Genomic DNA, 17,248 nt, shown 5'->3' on the forward strand with positions numbered 1-17,248 from the left:
TGTCCTCACCGAACGCAGACGAGAGTTTCGGCAGGGGCTGCTTGCAGCCTATGTTGATCTCTGTAAAGCGTTCGATTCAGTGAATCGGGATGTCCTCTGGAGGATTCTTGGTCTTCGTGGGGTGCCACCAAAACTGATCGATCTGATGTCTGAACTCTACTCTGGTACTGAGAGTGCTGTGAAGTGTGGTGGTACCATCTCTGACTTATTTCCAGTTGTTACTGGAGTTCGTCAGGGATGTGTACTTGCCCCCACACTTTTTAGCACTTGTATGGACTGGATTCTAGGGAGGATGTCAGAGAGATCAAGTTGCGGTGCGTCATTTGGGAATGTCAAGATCTCGGACCTTGACTTTGCAGATGATGCAGTCATCTTTGCGGAGACTTTAGACATCCTCTTGGGGGCCCTCGAGGTGCTGAATGAGGAGTCGGAGCCGTTGGGATTACGGGTTTCTTGGGTCAAAACTAAGATCCAGGCTTTCGGTGACATCTTGGATGCTGCTGTCCTGTCTGTTTGTGGTGAGGATGTTGAGGTCGTGGAGAGATTCACTTACCTTGGCAGTGATATTCATGTCTCTGCTGGCTGCGAGTCAGAGGTCAATAGACGTCTGGGTCGGGCCTGGGGAGTCATGGATTCACTGGATCATGGGGTGTGGCGCTGCCGGTACCTGTGTGGGAGGACGAAAGTCCGAGTCTTCAGGTCCTTGGTACTTCCAGTCTTGCTCTATGGGTGCGAGACTTGGACTCTGACCAAGGATCTGAGACGGAGACTTAATTCCTTTGGTACCAGGTCTCTTCGGAGAATCCTTGGCAATCGCTGGTCAGATTTTGTGTCCAACGAGCGGTTACTGAGAGAGACTCGGATGAGATTTGTTACCTGCATAGTCCGTGAGCGTCAGTTGCGGCTGTATGGACATGTGGCTCGTTTTCCTGACTCTGATCCTGCTCACCAGATTCTCTCAGCGAGGGAGTCTCATGAGTGGAGGAGGCCAGTGGGTCGACCACGTGCCTCATGGTTGCAACAGGTTGACCATCATCTCAAGGAGATGGGGATGGGCCTGGCATCTGCCTGGGGGATGGCCAGACGGAGGCCCCTGGAGTACCGGCGGAAAGTGGACGCAGCGACGTGCTGTTCTGGCACATGCTCCCATACCTGGCCTGACCTACACGAACGTTGTTCACACTTCGCAACACGTTACTTTCTGAAAGTTCCTCATACGTCGAAACACGTCAAAGTAATGTTTAGGGTACCCATGACTTATTTATAACCTATGAGTAACGTGCTTGTGAATTATTTGTAAAGCATGTCCTATGCACAAATACGTATGTAAACGTATTTGACGTCTTCAGGACGACCACAGAACTTACTGAACGCGTTTCTAACTTACAGATACCTATAATGGCGTATTGGCAGCGATTAGGGGAATTGGTATATAAAAAGGGGCTTCGCAGGAGGATCCCGTCTTTTTTTTAGACTTCGTGGTGAGTACATGTCCATGTCATTCCGAGAGATGGAGGATACGGCAAGGCTGAGACGACAATACCTACCTGTCCTCGAACATCAACATGACCTCATCGAGTTGACACTGCACCAGTTGCATGCCAATAGAGCCGGGAGAAGAAGACGTGAACGGAGGAGAAGGAACTGGGTCAGACCATGGATCGGGAGGCGACGCCATTACGGCATATATGACCAGCTCATGGTGGAACTCCGGAACGAGGACCATGCATCCTTCATCAACTTCATCCTGCAAATGCCACCAGCGATGTTCGACAAGCTGCGAGCCAGAGTTGGTCCAAGGATAACCAAGCAGTACACCTTCTACAGGGATCCGCTTGAGCCTGGCATGAGGCTGGCACTGAGCCTGCTGCTGTTGGTGCCGTGACTGCAGTGCTGTGGAAGCGATTTAACTAGTTCAATGAAAACTATTTCAATTGCCGAGCACCAGCGTCCAAAAACAATAGGCGAGTGACAGCCATTTATTAAAAGTGAAGTTGCAGCCTATGAATAGAAAACCTCACGTAATCGTTGACGATATGCTGCCACGCTATGCATACGTTAGACTATCGTTGGGCATAGGTTGTGGACGCCTAAAACACGCTAATCAATCGTTGGTATAACTTATCTATAAGTTATCGAAGCGTTCTGTGTTCATGACTAGTACATTATGCATTTGTTCAAGTCGTTTTGAATACTTTAAAAACTGAAACAAAAAAATAGTTCATCGTGGGAATGAGAAAAAAAAATTAGCCGAAAAGAACATCGAACAATGGTACAAAGTAGTCTCCTATTCGTGGACGCAACGAGGATCCATCATCAACCACACCCTGCCCATCACGCTCACCTACTACTACTGACATGGACATACTACGACTACCAATACTACTACGACTACTACTACTACTGACATTGACATCGACTCAACATGGAGTCTGGAACACTGACGGGTTCCTCTTGTGAAGCCCATTTGTATATACCAATTCCCCTAAACGCTGCCAAATCGCCATTATACGGTAGATGCAAGTTAGAAACACGTTCAGTAAGTTCTATGGTCGTCCGGAAAACGTCAATCAAATTTGTCTACATACGACAATGTGCGTTTAAGATACGTTACACATAGGTTCAAAGCACGCTACTCATAGGTTCAAAGCACGTTACTCATAAGTTAAAAAATTAAGTTTCGGGAATGCTAAACATTACCTCGACGTGTTTTGACTTATGAGTAACTTACAAGTAACGTGTGTCCGACGTGTGTCAACGATCGCGGAGCGTGCCGAGAACTTTTGCCAGCGTATACGGAAATTGTGAGCCATACGTCGAGTACGTAGTAAAATTTTCAGCATGCTTGAAATTTCACGACGTACTAGACGTACCACGGAATATGAAAGCGTACTTCATTATTTTTCAGCATGCTCCTAACGTATACACAACTTACCCATACCGTATTCGACGTGTGCCAGCGTTTTAGACACATTTTTCATAGGTCGGCATACGCTGGCTAAATCGTCAAGGTGTGACTGCGATGTTGACACTTCCACTTTTCAGGCGGTTATGATTTAAATTGGCGTGCAGCAGGTTTTTAACAGAGAACGCCACGAGTTCGTCGGCGATATGTGCAGCGCGCTATGCCTAAAGGCCCAGTCACACCTTGACGTTTTAGCCAGCGATGGCAACGTATTAAAATGGCAACGTATGTAAAACGCTGGCTTAGGTTGAACTTTTGATGTTTTTTTTAAAGATTCGGACGTATTCATAGCGACTTGGTCTTATGTATTACGCATTGGTAACGGACACAGAACGTTTCGTTGTGTTATAGATAACTTATACCAACGAATGCTGAACCTGTTGTCAGCCTACACAACCGATGCCCAACGATAGTCTAACTTAGGCATAGCGCGTTGCACGCATCGCCGACGATGTCGTGACGTAGCCTATTAAAAGGCTGACGCACAACGATTCGAATCATAACTGCCGTAGAAATGGAAGTGTCAACATCGCGGTCACACCTTGGCGATCTTGCCAGCGTATGCCGACCTAAGAAAAATGTGTCTAAAACGTTGGGGCACGTCAAATACGGTATGAGTAAGTTTGGTATACGTGAGTACAACGCTAAAGTACGCTACCATACCTCGTAGTAAGTAGAGTACGTCAAGAAATTTTAAACATTTTCAAAATTTTACGACGTACTCGGCGTATGACACACGTTCCGCATGCGATGGGGATAAGTTTTACACACGATATGTGGACGCTTACACACGTCCACAAAGGCTACTTATAAGCTACTCATAAGTCGAAACACGTCGCGGTAATGTCTTTTTTACGCGAAACTTATTTCTAACTTATGTTTGACGTGCTTTGAACCAATTCTTTACGTAGTCCCAACACACATCGACGTATGTAGACGTATTCCAATGACGTCTTCCGGTCGACAAAAAAAAAAAATTGACGTGTTTCTAGCTTACAACTGCCATATAAAGACGTGTTCCCAGCGGTTTTGGGAATTGGTATATAAAAATGGTGTTCATAAAAGGGGAAGGAACCCAACAGTGTTTTCGAGTCCTTTTTGAGTCGATGTCCATGTCAGCAGTAACAGTAACAGTATCAGTATCAGTATTAGTATCAGTATTAGTATTAGTATTAGTTTGTTCATGTTGGCCGTAGTAGGTGAGTGTGAGGGGGAGGGTGTGGGTTATGATGGATCGTCCTTGCGTTTAACGATTTAAATGATAAACTAAACGATTTAAATGGCTGCATCTCCACTATTGAAAGTAGACGCTTGCGCTCAACAATTGGATTTTTTTTTTACACTCAACGACTTTTAAACGGTACCACTCAGCTATTTTCATTGTTTACAATGAACGATTTAAATTGCTGTCACTCGCCTTTGTTTTGTGACGCTGGGGTTTTGAAATTTGAAACGTTTCTTCTGAACGTGTTAAAACGCTCAGACTCGACTATTTTAAATAGACGCTGCCGATGGACAATTGGAATCATAGCCAAGCTAGACATCGAAGTGTGAACATCCTCATCATGCCCAAGAAAAGTTTGAAGAATGCTGCAAATAAGTGTCCTGGCCGTGGTCGTGGACGCTGACGCAAGGACGATCCATTATACCGACGTCTTTCAGCCTATGAGTACCTTAAAAGTAACGTCTGTCGATGTGTGGCAACGATCGCGTAACGTGCCAACAACACGTTAATCATAGGTTAGAAATAAGTTTCGGGTACGCTAAACATTACCTCGGCGTGTCTCAACTTATGATTAACTTACAAGTAGCATGTGTTGACGTCTGTCAACGATCGCAGACCGTGCATACAACATGTGGCCAGCATAGCGGAACGTGTGAGTCATACGCCAGCATACGTCGTGAAATTTAAGCATGAAAAAATTTGAGGACAACCAAAAAGTACAACGTTTAAAGCCAACGTACAACGACGTATGGCAGTGTTTTTCAGCGTGCTCTCAATGTTATCAAAACTTACCCATAACGTATTCAACGTGTGCCAGCGTTTTAGAAAAAAAATCAAAAAATCGGCATACGTTGGCTAAAACGTCAAAGTATGACCGGGCCTTAAGTTAAACTATCGTTGGGCATAGGTTGTGAACGCTGACAACAGGCTAAGCATTCGTTGGTATGTTATCTCTAAGACAACGAAACGTTCTGTGCCCGTTACCAATATGTTATGCATTCGACCAACATGTTATGAATAGGACCAAAACTTAACAAAAAAAAACCTCAAAACTTCAGCGTACGCCAACGTTTTACATACATTTTTATATGTTGCCATTGCTGGCTAAATCGTCAAGGTGTGACAGCGCCTTAACACACAACGCACAGCAAGGGGGCATGAGACAAGGGTGGCGGGAGTGGGAGGGACAAAAGAGTGGGGAACAGACACATTAGGAGATCTGTGGAAGGGAGAGGGATGGGACGGGGAACATGTGGAATAGAAGATGGACATAACAGGGACTTTCAGGAAGGAAAGCAGGGAATTTGAAGGAAGTGGGCTTGGGTGGATTATCGGGGGCAGAAAAGATCGAGGATTTGGATGGGGGATGATAAGAGGTGGTGGTGTACAGCTGTTTTGAAAGCCTGGAGGGAAGAATGGGAAAGAATAGAGTGAGGGAGTTTATTCCAAAGGCGGGGAAAAAGAGGAATGAAAGAGTGAAGGTGAGCAGTGATTCGTGATTTTGGTAGTTTTACGAGAAAGGGGTTGTTGGCGGACCTTGAGCACCCTGTGGAAATGTGGTGGGGACAAATCGCAGAGAGAGCAGGGGGGAGGCGATGCTGGAGAGGAGACGGTAGAAGACAGAAAGACCACCGACCAACCTGCGGTGATTGAGTGAGAGGCCGAAAGACTCAGCCTCATTGCGTGAGATGCCGATGATCCTAAATGCCCTGGTTTCTACAGCGTGAAGCCGAGAAAGGTGGGAGGCGGGAGCACCAGCCCAGAGGGGAGAGCAGTACTCAATCAGGCTACGGACAAAAGCTTTGGAAGTGGTCAGGAGCTCAGGAGGGCCGAGGAAGGACTTTGTACGACGGAGGATTCCCAGTCGGCAACTGGCTTTTGAGGCGAGGTTTGAAATGTGGCTTTCCCAGGAAAGGTCATGGCAAATAGTGAGACCCAGAAGCTTGAAAGAAAGCACTTCTTCCAGAGGATTGTTGAGAAAGTGGATGGGAGGGTTTTCTAAACGGTCCTATTGAAGAGACATAGTGAGAGTGTGTGAATTGTCTGGATTGAAAGACATGTTTCACGTGTTGGACCAGTTTGTGATTTTATCCAGATCTGCAGTGAGCGAAGAAGCTGCTGCTTGCCAGTCTGAGGGATGACCGATGGTACGGCAGAGGGTGGAGTCATCAGCAAAGAGATATGGAGGATTTTCCAGAGAGTCGGAGAGATCATTGATGAAAACCAGAAAAAGAACAGGGCCCAGAATGCTACCTTGAGGAACTCCAGCCTGGACAGGAAGAGGGGATGAAAGAACTCCATTTGGGGCCACACGTTGACTGTGACAGGAGAAGAAGTCTGCGAGCCATGAGTGGAGATGGCCTTGGATACCATCGGAAGAGAGTTTGGTGAGCAGGGCAGGGTGCCAGACTGTGTCAAAAGCACGTGATATGTCCAGGGATACGGCTTGGATTTCCTCTCTGGCATTGAGGACCTCCATCCATTGTTGGGAGAGCAGAAACAGCATATCCAGGGTAGATTGACCAGGTCTGAAACCAAATTGATGATCGGAAATCAAGCCATTGGAGAAGAGGAAGGATTTCATGTCTGAAGCGATGATGGATTCCATAAACTTGCTGATGATTGGGTGAAGGCTGATTGGTCTATAGTTGCAGGGATCTGTTTTTTCACCTTTTTTATGCAGGACAGTGATGTTTGCAGATTTCCAAGCAGATGGCAGATGACCTTGAGCAAATGAGAGGGTGAATAGAACAGAGAGAGGGTGAGCAAGAGTGGAAGAGCAGGCTTTGAGGACACGTGGGCTGATGCCGTCTGGACCAGTTGCATAATCTGAGTCGAGGTTTGACAGCAAGCTCTCCACCTTGTCAGGAGAAAAGGACACATAGTCCAGGGACAGTTGGGTGTGACTGGGTAAGGAGGGTAGAGAAAGTGATGGGTTTTGAACACAATATTTAGCTGCAAACACCGAGTTTAGGCATTCAGCTTTTTCACGTGCGGTATCAGCAGTGCGGCCATTTGAGGTAAGGGAGGGGATGGAGAGGGAACATACACCAGAAACAGATTTGATTAGATGCCATCAGGATTTTGAGGAGGGAGAGAGGTTTGAGAGTTCAGACTTGAGATTAGAAAGATGTTGTTTTCTGGCTCTCCTGAGGGTAGATACACACTTGTTCTGAGCTTTATGGAAGGAAATGAGATTGCCCTCAGTTGGGTTTGTTTTCCAGGAGGCAAAGGCAAGCTGTTTCAAGACAACTGCCTCGTGACAAGCTTCAGTAAACCAAGGGCGGGAGGAAGGGTAGGACAACTGAAGATGAGAGGGCAAAAATCTGTGCATGAGGGAGAGCAAGTTTCTTTGAAAGAATTCCCAGGATGAGTTGATGTTGGAGAAAGTAGCAATAGGAGACCAGTCTATAAGTTTGATGGCTGCTTGGAGACCCTGCCAGTTGGCTTGAGTGAAATGCAAGACTCGACGTCGGTGAGGTGGTTCTCTAATAATAGCCAGAGAGATGTCCACTTTGACAAGTACGTGGTCAGAAGAACCGATTGGAGCGGAGGAAGAGCAGCAGATATTGTCAGGGAAATTTGTCAAAATCAGATCCAAAGAGATGGAGTACCATTGGTTGAGATCCGGGTCGGGAAGTTGACTGATTGAGTCAGTCCCAATGAGTCGCAGAAAGCTTTTGCTGAGGTGCCATGACAGGTGAGAGAGGTACCCACACCTAGCCAACTGGCATGATGACAATTGAAGTCACCACATAAGAGGAAGAGAGAGTTTGGATGAGAAGATAGAAGATGGTCCATGTTTTCGGATAGTGAGGTGTAGATGGAGTCATCACTGTTCGGTGGACGGTACAGTACACATATAAACATGAGGTGGGAGTGGAGGGGAAGCCGTAGCCAGAGGTATTCCTGGAGGTGTGGGGGAGTGAGAGCAGTGCATGGAGAGTGAGGAATAGAGTCTTTGATGAAGAGAGCAACTCCTCCACCAGGATGAGGCTCAGATCTGTCATACCGGAGGAGGGAGTAACCAGGGAGAGATACTTGGGAGTCAGACACGTCTTGGGGGAGGAAAGTTTCTGTTAGGCAGATTATGTCTGGTTTGTCAGTGGCAACCTGCATGGAAAGATCTGAAAGGTTTGAGTGAAGGCCCCGGATATTTGAGGTCCACACTTTTAATGAAGAGGTAGGGGAGGAGGCTTTGGGTGCAGGGGGTGGGGGGAGGGGGAGGGAAGGACAAAGGATGAGGGGGGAGGTAAGAAGGGTTGTTGAAAGAGTGTGGGGGATTGCAGAATAGGGGAGGGGCTGAATGAGGAGGAGAAAAGGCTCTGTGGTGCTGGGGGAGAGAAGGGACAAGAGAGGGGGAAGAAGGCAGTTGAGGATTTGAGGAGGTGGAGTGAAGAGATGAGGTGAGAGGGAGGCAGCTTTGTGGATGAGAGGGGGGGGAACTTTGAGAAGGATGAGTGAGGGGGATGAAAGGTGGGACAAAGGTGAGGGGGAATTTTTGAGAGAGGTGAGAGGGAGGCTTGGAGGGAGAAGAGTGGGATGGTTGCTTTGAGAGTGAGAGTGAGGGGTGAGAGGGGTGAGTTGGCACTGAAGTTGGAAAAAAAGAATAGTTGATGGAAAGCGAACATTCATAGCAAACTGAGCTTTTTTAAAGTTTTAGGTCAGAGATGCAATTTAACACAATTCTTGATGGATGGAATAAAGGCGAATTCAGAGAATGGAGAGAAGAAATGCTGTAACAGTTGGATTTTTTAGGCAAGGAATGAAGGAGAAGTCGAAATGAGAGCCGTCTGTTAAAATAGCAGAAGAGTAGTGCATTATGAAACAGTAAAGAGTACCACATGTGTGAGAGAGGAAGATGAAGCATTACAAGATATCGTTTTTGTTATTATTATTAATGTTTGAGAGAGTTTTCAACAGATTAGGTCATGGAAGTGTTGTAGAAAAAAAAATCGAGGAAGAAGAGGAGGAGGATGAATAAGAGGAAGAAGAAGAGGCGATGAAGAAGAAGAAGAATCAGGAGAAAGGTAGCGTTTTTTTTGTTTGTTTGTTTGTTTTGATTTAAAATAAGAAATAGAGAGATTAGTTGGGAGAAATGGGGGACGTTAGGAAAGTGGGGAAGATAGAGATTTAAGGTAATGGGGAGAAAAAAAAGAAAACGATCGTACACCGAGGGGAACCGGTAGGCCTCCAAGCCTAAGCCTCTAAAACCCGGTAAGACAACGTCGACAAAAACTCACAAAATAGCACGATTTTTTTAATCAAAACCGAACTAGGAACACACGGTAACATGTCGGTGAGAAAAATAAACAGTTAAAACGGGACAAATAACAACCAGAAACTTAACTTTGAGATCGCCAGCAGAAAGCCCCTAAGGAGACCCGCCAACGCTCAAAACCCGGAACTGGAAGTCAAGTCAAACCCGGAACCGGAAGTTGAAGTCCTTTCTGAAGTCTGAATGAAGTCCTTTCTGATAGATTGTCCTTATCAAGTTGAAAATGTGGATCCCACAGCCAAAGACTCAATTTGCATGACTCACTTTTACTCTCTATGGTGAATAAATACTGCAGATAGTTTCATTTATTGTTCAACACTCATACACTCAAGGATGCAGCAGCAGAATTTTCCAACAAGCCAGTCACAATTGCTGTCCATCTCCTGCAAGCTTTGACCCAAATATAATCCAAAGATAATACCGAACAAAAATGTTGTATGGTCCACAAGGTCATCCCTGCTTCAGGAACATTCAAAGCTTTTTTCTCCAATTTCCTATCTTTTGTTCACACCTTAGGGAGAGTGTCTTCCATGCCAGCCAGGTGTACCTCCACCTAATTTTGATCGTATCAGACATGTGGATTCGTGGTCCATGAACGAGACACTCATCCAGAAAGTAGTCTGAGCACTCGTCACAAAACTGGTAAGTCATGATCCAGAAAATTATTAATAAAAGGAAGACCAAGGAATAAAACAATTCTACTATTGTGCACACATGCACACCCAGGGGATGACACACTGAAGTTATAATCTTGAAATATATTTTACTAGTGTCCAGTTTTTGGTCCCTGTTACGCATGTTGTCACGGCTGATATGTAGAGTGTAAGGAAGGGGTGGTGTCAGTCTCTGTTCACCTGGAGACAGGAAAGGGACCACCACAGCTGCATCCTCCAAACCAAGTTGAGAATTATCACCAAATTCATCTACACAGACAGAATGCTTTTGTAAATGCCTGGAGGATTCCAAAATGATGGCTTTACCAGACCAGGTTAGAGCCTTGGGGGGGATACTATTTTCTTATTGACATGATCAAACTTCCCAATATTCATTATCATCATCATTATCCTCGTAATTTTCTGTGTGGCCATTCTTGTGTGTCTATCATTGTAGATCTTCGTGATATTCTCCCTCTACTTACTGAAATGGAGCATGATCAGGTACAATTTGGCTCTCAGCAAAACGCAACAAAAATATGATGACACTGTTTCAAAATGGAACTTGGTTTGAAGATAACAAGGACAAAATTTAAATCTTACCCTTTACTTTGTTGGACAAAGCTGTTTTTTCTTGTTGCAAATTAAGAGGTATTTCTGAAAGGGAGAAATATTTCCAAACAGGAGCAACATGACCTTGTAGTAACCTCACCGGCTCAACTTGTGCTGGGAAGTGAGATAATGCTGTGCCAGGTTAAGAGAGAGAAAGCACCACCAAATAAATGTGGGAAACATGTGCCAGGTGCTAAATGCCATTGGGAAAGAAGGGGTAGGGGTAAGGGAGGAAGAAGGGTGTGGAGGGAGGATGGGTGTCACTCACCACCGAAACAGCGAGACCAATGCTGTTTCTCATCATTTCCTAATTATCGTGTGGTTGGATGTGTGCATGGCGCACAAAGTGGGCTCACAAAGGTTACACAAAGGAAAAAAAAAAGAGTTTAGGGAAACATGAAATGCAACCCATTATGTTAATCTGCATGTATTCAAATTGCTAAATCTAAAGTTTTAGACCTGCAGCACATCCGGTTTTAAAGTTACCACTGAATATATACAACACTGTAAATACACGCTCGAATTGACGTGTACATAACTCGGTGCCCACCTTATCTGCTTCTTGGGTGAAAGCATGGTAAATGGGACACAAAGTGGCCACAGACATGAAAATTTCAATATAAATATATTTCCATGCATCATATACCAAAATGTAAATGCGAGTGTGCTGAATCAGAAAATAAAAAAAGAAAATAAATATAGTTAAAGGGGTCTGAACAGTTTGGGGTGAAGCCGAGGCACCCTTAGGCACAGAAATTTCACAAAATGTGTGACCAGTGAGTTTTTACTTTCATTTAGAGTAAATGTATGTCTCTCCTTGTCATACTAGCAACTACCAATGTTTATTAAAGTAATAATGGAGCATAAATAAACACACAGACATTGGTTTTATACTATTTTATAACAAATTAACATGTAATTTAAGCATTGTGAGTCAATATGTATCGTCATTGTTCTGGAGTCCAGTACATTTAACCAATCCAGCATAGTAAACTAAACACAATAGAAGTCGCGCACTAAACTTTTAAGCGCTTCTCTTGGGCGGCCAATTTCTTTTCCAGTATTTTCTCCTTCTTGTACATGTGAGCTTTTCTATCTTTTTCCTTGATCCACCGTTTCTTATATCCAGACAGTCTAGCTCTATATTTCTGCTGACGTGTTCTGTCTTTTTTCCTGATACTATCTGGACTCTCCAGCCTTCTTTTCTTGTTGTACCGGTATCGCTGTACTTTATGTGCCTTTATAGCCTTCATTTCTGTAAGCTTTGACTCTGTTAAGGTCTGTCTCAGAGTATCAGCCCTCTTCTTCTGACTCCTTCGCCATGTTTCCCGGCGTCTCTCTTTTCTTCTGACCTCAGAGAGTGGCAGTTCTTCTGATGAGCTCATGATGCACTGCAAATAAACAATGTATTGTTGGTTTGACTGACTGCAGCAGGTAAAAACAGAATATTACACATATAAATACTTATCTAACACATTAGCAACTGTCCAAAACACTTTATGGGACAATTTTATGCATTTTCTGCAGTTTTTGCTGGTGGACTAATTTTAGGCATTTTTGCTATTTTCCCTATTTTTGACAATTTATTTAAAAATAATTAAATGATATATATATATATATATATTTTTTTTTTTTCATTTTAAGTGCTTTATTACTTATATGTCATGTAAGGTAGTTATGCCAATAAAATTAGAATATAGCCATACAATACTTTATGTGAGACAGTAGCAATCCTCAAAAAGTGCTTCACAGCACAATTTCTCCACAATTTACTTGGGATATATTGCATGATCGCATATATTGGCATACCAAAATTAGTCAAATAAGTCTGTTAAATAAGCCTCTTGGGGATATATCATACTAGCTGTAACCATAGATGGAGAGATGTAATGTACAAGGCTCATTCATTGTGTACAATTTTCAGTATAGAGCACCTAATATTGCACAAATAACAAATATGTAGAAAAAGTTGAGGTATGTGACAGAAAATAATAAGTTAATTATTTTAAAATATAAATCTATATTCTAGAGATGCCCTTACTTACTAATAACATTTTATAACATGTCCTGTACCAACTGACAAAGAAAATGATTGTAAATATATATTTTAAAATTTTAACAAAATTATGGGGGTAAGTAGGGTGTTGAGGTACGTGACAGAAATGGACTACTTGCCAGTTCACAGCTGATGTATTAAATACACAGCACCAAATACAAATTTTAGCACTTGTTATAAGTAGTGTGACTTCTACTTAATATATGAAAAGTAATTACATGTTTTTAAAATACAATTAGGCTTACCTGTGTGGGCTATTGCGGCATCTATGGATTTCTTTCACAAGCTGATTACAAAGGTATGTCATCTGCAGTGGTTATATTGTCAAAACCATGCTGCATTTCTAGGAAGATTCCATGTGGATGAAAGGTCAAGGCCATAGCCTCCTTCTGGTAGCATTAATTACTACCTGTGCTGCCATCTGATGTTTTATATTATACAAATAAAAATGCCATGTCAAATTCGGTCACTGATTACACCAGTGTTTCTCAACCGGGGTTCCCGGGAACCCTAGGGTTCCGCTAGAAACAGTAATAAATAGGCTAATGTATTTTGGAGTAGTTTTTGTTTGATTTAATATTCGTAATTTTACGATACACATACGACATATTGTTGGAAACTCCTTGGTTATTATAATAGAGGCTTCAACCTCTTATATTATTTACAATTATAACAACCATAGGGAATGTTATATTATAACAACCATAACAACCACGAGGTGTGATGGACGCCCGGAATAACGACTCGTCATTGAACACGGCACACGGCCTGTACATGATGACATCACCAATGATGACGTGGTCTGTCTCATTGCCAATAAATTTGACAAAAAGGGGGTCATTTTTTCCTTAAACCAGGTATCCGAAAAAAAATATTATATTTACCACGTGAACTACGATAAAAATATAAAAGAGCTAGATATTAATAATGGTATATAATAATTTTTATACAGGGGTTCCCTGAGACATGAAAACTATTTCAAGGGTTCCACAAGGGTAAAAAGGTTGAGAAATGCTGGATTACACTGTAAATGCAGAAACATGGCAATATTCACATGCCTGTAAAATAGTAAACGTTCAACATAGAGCCTCAGAATTTTCAACATAACATCTATTCATATTGGTGAAAATCTAAATTTAATATGAAATTTATATCTATTGAACAGGCATAATTATGGATATAAAACATTTACTTTTGATAACCTAATATTGAAATGTCCCATTTACCATGCTTTCACCCTACACTTCAATTATTGGCTGTGGGGTTGATCTTAACCATAATTTCAATAACTATCTCAAAGATAGTCACACTGGGTATTAAATGAGGCTGCAAGTTTCAGGGGTAAGCTTTCATTTAAATAAAAATTACCAGGTAAAATATGGACACCGTTATGTACATATCACATGCATAGCACCACATACACACATTATGCATAAATTCTTTTGAAGTTAAAAAGCTTTTGTAAAATTACTGTAAAATGGTCAGAATGTCTTCAGAGAACACACAAACATACAAAAATATTTAAGTGACCTGATTAAAGCTGACTTTAATCAAACAAAATTATAATAAACGAACACTTTTGAACTGGATAAGTACATAACATGGACACCAAATTGGATGAAATTGTCAGCATCATCATATTGCAGAGATTATACTTGCAAAACTACAAACTTGTGTACAGGACAACTTCTTGTCAGTTACAATATGTCTTGAATGACCATTTATTCAGCTTATAAGTTACTAATATTTACAATTCAAAAAGTTCAAAAAGAATTTTCAACCACCCAATTAAACCACCAACATCTAAGCAGCAGCATACATGATGCCGCTAGACATGCTTTTGTAAAGAAAAATCTCAAATATCACGACTAGTATGATGACTATATAGATGTGCTAGACCCTGTAAGACAAATCAAGAGAATAGCATTTCCAGAATACAAGAAACATCCCAACAGCAGTACTCTTGCAAACTTATGTAAAGCCCAAAACAACGTCCAAGCTAAAGCGAGACAGTGTGCAAATCAATACTGGATAGATCTAAGCACACAACTTCAAGAAGCATCAAACTCGGGCAACATTAGACAAATGTATGAAGGAATCGAGAAAGCAACAGGTCGACAACAGCACAAATCATCCCCCATCAACTCTAAAGATGGTAAAGTGATTCTAAACCTTGAACAGCAATTAGAACGATGGGCAGAGTACTTCTATGAGCTGCACTCCAATGACCAACCAATTTCACAAGAGACAATTGATCAAATCCCTGTCTTACCAAAACTGCCAGAACTTGAGGAAGAGCCAACCATTCAAGATCTTGAGAAAGCAGTTGATAAGCTTTCCATGGGTAAAGCTCCGGGAGCTGATGGCATTCCACCAGAAGTCATTAAACGTTGTGAAACCATTACATGATATGCTTCCCAAATGCTGGTCAACAGGTATCCGTCAAAATCTCAAACTCCAACATCATTGTCTTTTACAAAAACAAAGGATCTAGAAAAGAATGTAACAACTTATGGAAAAGTGCAGAGAGCAGAACATGCCTCTTCATAAAGCATTTGATCTCATTAATTGTGACACATTCTGGATCATACTTCTCAAGATTGGATGTCCTTATCTTAACATAATCACGTCATTTCACGAAAACCACCTTGGGAAAGTCTAAATGGTCAAGATGATCCACCAAAAGTACGAATTGATGATGCCGAGATAGATGTACGCTTAGCAAAAGCAACCAAAACCATGGCTAGACTAAAACATCGAGTCTGGGAAAACCAACTGTTTGAGCTTTGATGCAGTATATTTATCACCGATATGGAGGGCTTAGTCTTTTTGCTGAGATAACTTATTGACAGCCTTTAGTTTTAGTTTGATATTAAGACAATATTCGCAAAGGCATTCACGGAATTTATGCTGCGTATGTGGAAGAATATTGCCAGGTCTATGTCTCTTGAAGGAGGCATAGCTGATACTGATGTCAGGGTGATGCTCTTTGAACTGCTGATATGTGGTTTTGATTGAGGAGGTTATAACCTTTCTGTGAAGAAGTCTGCCATCCCTCTTCAGTGCACTCCTGGCATTAGGTACTTCAGAACTGATGTCTCCCTGATTGTAAGAATTTTGGAGACTTCCAAGTTGTTCTTGGGACAAGGCACCACTTTTCTTCTTTCTGAGATCTTCCCAGCCAGGCTCAAGGTTAAACTCTAGTGCCCGTCTTGCTACCTTCCTTGTCACCCCCACAGTCCTCAACAACTTTATGCTTTTCTCTTTGACGATTAATGCCTCCACAAGTAATCTCTTCTTCCTTAGGGCTCGCTTGCTTCTGGATTTTCTTAGTGATTTCATGGTTGCAGCCATGGTTTCACCGACGAACAAATTCTTCCGAAATATTGATGAATCATCAAGCTTGTCTTTGATGATTTTCTGGGAGACAGGAGACTGCAAATTTATTTCAGCGAGAATAACATCTGATTTCAAATCTCTAGACTTCGGAAGGCTCTGTAGCAATTTTTTCGTGTCGCGACATCTTACTGTTCTTTTAGCTCCTGCGGATAGATTAACAGGAGTTGAAGTCGTGTCTGGAGAATTGAAAGATGCACTAGAAACATTTGCATCTAGAGACTGAATCTTCATCTTTTTAATCGCATAATTTTCCCTCCTCTTCTTGTTGATGGCTACTCTCTTTTGCATTGACAAGTTCGCTCTTGAATCCCTTTTTTGTTTTCTCCATTTTTCTCTCCGGTCATCTGCTGATTTCCTCGTCTTTTTTTTCCACGTACCGTTTTCTTTTTCCTTCTTACGAAGCCTATATTGCCGCTGATGCTCTCTTTGAAGTTCCCGGTCACGGCTCTTCACCTCTTCAGACCGTCTCAGACGATATTCTCTGACTCTTTCCTTTTCTGAGTCACAGAAGACTTTATAAAGTTCTGGATTAGCCTTTATATTAGCTCTCCACTTTTTTGAATTTTCCTTCTTGTTCTTGACAGGATCCTCCTTCAGCTTAATTGCTGGCATCTTTGGGGGACATTTCTTTCGTCTGCCCACAGATTCCATCATCACAAACTGTAAAAACAATATAAGAAATGTAAATTAATTACATTTGAATTTGATTGAGGAATACACAATTTTGAAAAGGAAATTTGTTGTTCCTTAATTGCTTTTCAAAACAATCCTTAGAAACATTAATTTGAATATGAAAGGAACAATCAGAACACGACTCTTTTCATTTCATAAAGTAAACTGCTATGGCATAATAAATTATTCTAATGATAAACCTACATCTTCGACATTGTGGGAGGGGGAGGAAGGCAGAAATATTTTTTTACAAGAAAAAAAAAGTGTCTCAGCATGTTATATTGAACGGGTTGATGTGCGATTTATTTTTCCCATTATCATACTCACCACAATATTGACAAGAGTATTAATATTAATATCAATATAATCATCAATCGATTCAGTTTAT

The 17,248-nt window shown here is 42.2% G+C and overlaps 1 protein-coding gene across 7 annotated transcripts in view; it reads right to left on the minus strand.

Moving 5' to 3' along the window:
- The window catches only part of LOC147009607 (uncharacterized), a 100,942-nt gene that overhangs the window by 30,052 nt on the left and 53,642 nt on the right, over positions 1 to 17,248 (minus strand). For 6 of the 7 annotated variants that reach the window (XM_085862427.1, XM_085862425.1, XM_085862426.1 and 3 more), the window contains one exon: positions 15,820 to 16,848. In XM_085862427.1, coding sequence (XP_085718553.1) covers positions 15,820 to 16,848 — 1,029 coding nt within the window. Of the gene's footprint in view, positions 1 to 11,341; positions 12,125 to 15,819; positions 16,849 to 17,248 lie in introns of those variants that run through there. The other variant, XM_085862431.1, reaches the window with a different exon arrangement.

Source organism: Eptatretus burgeri, chromosome 17, assembly GCF_056783735.1.
Source record: "Eptatretus burgeri isolate ZD-2024b chromosome 17, Ebu_testis_v1, whole genome shotgun sequence".
Taxonomy (NCBI): Eukaryota; Metazoa; Chordata; class Myxini; order Myxiniformes; family Myxinidae; genus Eptatretus; species Eptatretus burgeri.